Source organism: Sabethes cyaneus, chromosome 1 (assembly GCF_943734655.1).
Source record: "Sabethes cyaneus chromosome 1, idSabCyanKW18_F2, whole genome shotgun sequence".
NCBI classification, from domain to species: domain Eukaryota; kingdom Metazoa; phylum Arthropoda; class Insecta; order Diptera; family Culicidae; genus Sabethes; species Sabethes cyaneus.
In genome coordinates this window covers 172,829,446-172,834,690 of record NC_071353.1, presented here as the reverse complement: position 1 = coordinate 172,834,690, position 5,245 = coordinate 172,829,446, and the positions used below count along the sequence as shown (strand labels likewise).

Sequence of the window (5,245 nt, the reverse complement as noted above, 5' to 3'; positions counted from 1 at the left end):
CAACGTTTGTGCAGGTTGAAGGCCGTCAATAGTTTCAGCCAAATATGAAGTTCGGCCATTCGTGTTTCGGCCTTTTGTGATTCGGTCATTAGGTATATTATGCTATTTGTTATTCCGGCGATTCGTGATTCGGCCATTTGTGTTCCGGCAATTCGTAGGTAATCCACAAAAACAAACAAGAAAAACACACGAATCTAGTCAAAAAAAAAGCTTGACCAAATAGAAGTTGAAGAAAAGGAACACATAAAGCGGGAAAGTTAAGGCAAAAAAAAAGTTCAAGAGCAAAGAAGAGGATTGTGCCGGATATACGGGATGCTCAGAGACACCGCTTTGTCATCGACGTTCATCAGTGCGCTATCGAAGTGTAAATTTAACCCAGCTGCCACTCCGCATATGGGCGGAGTGTGGGAAAGACTTGTCCGATCGGTGGGAACAGCGATGGAGACTGTCCTGGATGCTCCTCGATGACCAGATAACATAGGGACTATTGTTTACGAAGCGGAGGCGATGTTCAGCAGGTGAATAATCTTGCAATGTTGCGCAATGAAGTTTGGTACCGCTCGAATAAAGAATATCTTCCGGTGATCAATTTGGTCAATCAAACAGTTTGGTAAGCTGAATGATTTAAAAGTGGGCGATCTCGTGTTGGCAGTGAGTGGAACGGCAACGGACCAGTGGATCAGAGAGGTCGTGTTGAAAACGTATTTTCTGCAATTAACGGTCCAGTATGGCAGGCTACATTTCAAATACTCTTCCAAATAATAGTTCTACGAGAGTCCCAGCTAGCACCAACTCGTATATCAATGTACGAAAACTATCGTAAATATCTCCTAGCAAACTTGAAATCGTAATTAAAGCTGGATAAAGTGGGATCAAGTTGATTTTCTGTCTTATATAATGATAATGACTGACATACATATGATTTTCAGCACAAAATCGTAGAGTAGTACGGAGCGACTCGCGCTTAATCGGATATTATCGTATATAAATACTTATATAGTCGTAACGCTCAAAATTATACTTAATCACGTATATCGCCTCCAAAATAGTAGGGATAAGCCAGTTTTGCGCATGAAATACGATTTATTTAGCATGTATATCTGTACGTAATGCTGATTTATACCTTTTTTATACATATGAAAATGCTAGCTGGGGTAGATCAACATAATGGTCGTAGTTCTCCTAATTTTCCGATCAAAAATGTTTATTTCAAATTTCTCAGGTTGAAAATTACAAAAGTTAAAAAAGATATTCATTTCCATGCTTTCTGGTTTCTTTGCTTTCAAACCGTGACATGTTTCACCCAAGCTCCAACTTGAATCTTGAATTTTGTTTCGTTCCTGCCAAAAATCTGACTGAAATGTTATTTTTTGTCAACCGATCTAAATCCAGCTTCTACCCGAATGGCTCTAAGGGAATCTACCCGGTTCGTTATTAGATAAAGTGGTTCAAAGTCACACTACATTACGACAAAAAGGCACTTTCGCTCCGTAAAAGTAGCTTTAATTCACGTCTACAATGTTGTCAGCGCTGAAAGAAAGCATTTGCTTCCCTTGTGATAACAATAGCCAACAACAGTGAGTGAGCTATCAGTGGCGGCCTTTTGTGACTTCGTGGAGAACACAAAAGCGATTTGTGTAGTTTTTTATTTTCTTGTGTCCCCGTGTTGATAGTAATTAAAATGTTTCAATCTCGCCGTAAGTACCAAAAAATTAAATAAATTTACTTTATAACAGTGTTGTTACGAAAATTCCAGCATTAAACACAATGCAGCCCTCACCGCGGATACTGAGATTTTCTCCCGAAGCGCTGGACTCGCGTGATGTGTCCTTCGAAGCTTACAAGCAGGCAAAGCATTCCAAAACGAGGAAACGCAGCTTTTCGCCGTTGGTCAACGAGAAAAATATGCGTTCGCCGGACATCTCACCGATCGCCTTAAACAAACCGATGCGCATATCGCCACGAATGAACACCCCCAGGGCCATACCGTCGAAGATTCCACAACCATGCCATAAGAAGTAAGTTGCGCCGGGCGCTCTTCGCCGACCGACCGATCAAGCTCTTATTTTCCTAAACTTAATTCCCCTATAGAGCTCCAGCTGTAAAGGGCAACAAAAGCCGCGAGCACCGGTACGCGGTAACGTTCAACATAGCCACTCCGCTCACAAAGCGGGAACTCGAGCACCGGATTACCGTGGACAACATCCTGAAAAATTTGGACCTCTCCAAGTATGGTGACATTTTCATCCGCGAGGAGATCGACTTCGAGGTGTTCCTGACGCTGTCGGAGAAAGATCTGCACGACATCGGCATCGACTGCCAGACGGATATCGAGCGGATCCTGGCCAAGGTGGCCGAGTACAATGCCACTGTGTAAGTGTGTGCGCGTGTGTATGTGTGTCCTCCATTTGGGTGTAAATGTGTATGTTTGTGTTTGTTTTTAACTTAATGACACTTAGGGACGCAAAGTAGTATTTAGTTTTCTTGATTTAAGTTTGTTTAGGTAGGTTTTTGGACCTCCTAAGGAAGATTGTAAACCGTTGAACGTAACAATTAAGAGAAATATTCGTAGAATTTCTGTGATCCACAATGATTATGATGATTATATTATGAAATGAAAATAAAATTCTAACAACACACTGCTTAAATGCAGGTTTAACTCTGTTGTTGTGATTCAGAAATGATCATTTTCGGCCGGAATTTGAGCTGCGCTCATTTAACTTTAACTTTGTGTTTCACTTCCATATATTGCACCACCGTTGGCAGCAGGTATCTGGGCTAGCCGTAAATTTCTCAGCTGATGATGTGTTCCAACCTAGATTGAATTAAAACAGCCTAGTAACTGCGAGCGCTACTTGTACACAGGCGTAGGGTACGAGCCAGTGTTTTAAACCCAGTACGGCTTGTGCTCCTCTAAAGCAAAATTTAATCTTGAACTTCCATCTCAAAATTGTCTTAATACAATGATTGGTCTCGAAATAGGTCCAACACTCTATCTACTGGCAGCAAAGAGGAGCCAAATTCTTATCCTGTAAGTAAGGGTCGATCGTGCACATGTGAGCCACCACGTAGAGATAACGATAGCGCTGGAAGAAGCAAAATCTTCTGCTGAGCAAATCCAAACAAAGGTGCTTTAGATGTTGGATAGTTCCCGAGAGGGATATGATAACAAAAGAATAAAAAACATTTTATCAAAATCCTATTCCATTATGATACTTTTTTAACATTGATTTGCGTATATTTAAATATGTTCCGATAAGCAGTGCCACTAGTGTGCTCAAACATAAACAAAAGTCCTTTCAAAAGAATACTTAGGCCTGATAAAATATTGTAATCCTAAGATGAGGCAAATCTATTTTTACTTATAGCAATAATACCAGCCGATTAGGTTGAAAACTCCGGAATTTCGGTAGCAATTGGATTTAAAATGAAACCGGCAATAGGACTAGAAGTTAGACTTGGAACTGGACTTGAAATTGCACTGGTCATGGGACATTTAATTAGACTTAAATATGAACTAATTTGAACTTGAAGCTTCACTTCGTATTGAACTGGAAATTGGATATGAAAGTGGGCTTGAAATTGGATTTGAAGTGAACTTGAGGTTAAACTTGGAATTACATAAGAAATAAGACTTGAAATTGGAATTCAAATTACACTTGAAGTTAGACTTGAAAACAGAACTTAAATTTGACCTAAAGTTGAAATTAAATAAGACTGGTAATTGCGCTTAAAATCGGACATGCAATTGTACTTGAAGTAGAACTAGACATGTGACATTATATTTGACTTGTATTTGGACTAATTTGAGACGTTTTATCTCTTTCCCAGTAACATTTTTCCACGTTTCGTTCCGAGTTTTCGACCTTTTCTGTGCCGTTTTCCTGGTTTTTGCTCACACTTTGCTTCAGTTGTTTCTCTAATTCTCTCGTTTACCTTTTTCTGTCCCGCGTTTCCTATTCCATTATTCTGCTTCTGTTCCATTTTCGCTTGCTTTCAGTCCTGTTTTTCCCCGCATGCTTTTCACTCATTTTTTGTTTCCCGTTTTGCAGTTTTTTATCTTCTTTTTTCGTCTTTTTCGTTTCCAGTTTTCGTATTTTTTTCATTTCTGTATTTTTATTTTGTTTTTAACTCCCTTTTTTCCCATTTCCTCTCCGGTTTTCCTTTTTTAACACCCATATTTTCGTTTGTCTTTCGCCCTTTCGTTCTATCCTTTTCTTTAATCCGCGTTTGTTGTTTTTATTCTTTTTTGTCTCATTTTCCCGTTTTTTGTTACATATTTCTGCTTTTATATTTCACTGGTTGAGCCCGAATCTTACGATCTGGAAAATAAAAATGTCTGTTCAGAATTCAGAAAACTGCGGATACATTCCATTGGCCAGTGTTTGCGAAGATGTCAAGCAGTTGAATCGAGCAGTCGGGTTGAGTGGCTAAGTCGAACTGTTGAATCAAGCTGTTAGTTGAGTCGAGCAATCAAATCCAGTAGTCTAGTCGAGCAGTTGAATCGGGCAATCGGGTTGAGCAGTTGAGTCGAGCACCCGATTCTAGTAGACCAATCGAGTAGTTGAGTCAAGCAGTTCATTCAGTCAGCAGTCGAGTCGAGTAGTTCAGTCGAGCAGTGGAATCGAGCAGTTGAGTCGAACGTCGAATCGAACAGTTAAGTCGAGCAGTTCAGCTAAGCAGTCCAGTCGAGCAATCAAATCGAGCAGACCAGCAGTTGACCAGTGAGATGACTGAGAATAGAACTCATGGCTATGAAAACATGATGTCCTGTCAGGGGCCTGTTTTCAGTTACTGCTAAGCCTTTTATGACGTCCTGTCAGAGACCTGCTTTTCGGTACAGACATAAGCCTCTTATATAAATAGATTTGACCTCATTTTCCCTTTTTTCTCGTTTCCTCTAATGGTTTTCTTTTTTCTCTCTAATTGTTTTTCTTTTCCCTTTTCGTTTTCCATCTTTTTTGTTCCGTACTCCCTCTCTAGTACCGTTTTCTCGTTTTCTGCTTCCGTTTTCCCCGTGTTCAGACCCGTTTCTTCTTTAATTCTGTTGCTATCTTATTTTCCTTTTCTTTATAGTTCGTTTTTTCGTTCGTCTGTTCTGTTCTGTTCTTCCTCTTGCCTGCCTTTTCTGTCACGTTCTGTTTCTCTTTTCCGTTTACTCGTTTTGTTCTCCGTTTTCATTTTTTCTCCCCATTTGCTCTGTCCTGTTTTTCCTCTCATTTTTCCATTTTGCTGCTTCAGTATT

General features: G+C 40.0%; 1 protein-coding gene across 1 annotated transcript; it reads left to right on the top strand.

The window, feature by feature from the left end:
- Positions 1-1,767: 1,767 nt before the first annotated feature.
- Positions 1,768-2,377, top strand: LOC128732445 (uncharacterized). The gene is given in 2 exon segments (XM_053825695.1): positions 1,768-1,988; positions 2,020-2,377. Coding segments are annotated over 2 exon segments (579 nt in total).
- Positions 2,378-5,245: the final 2,868 nt, after the last annotated feature.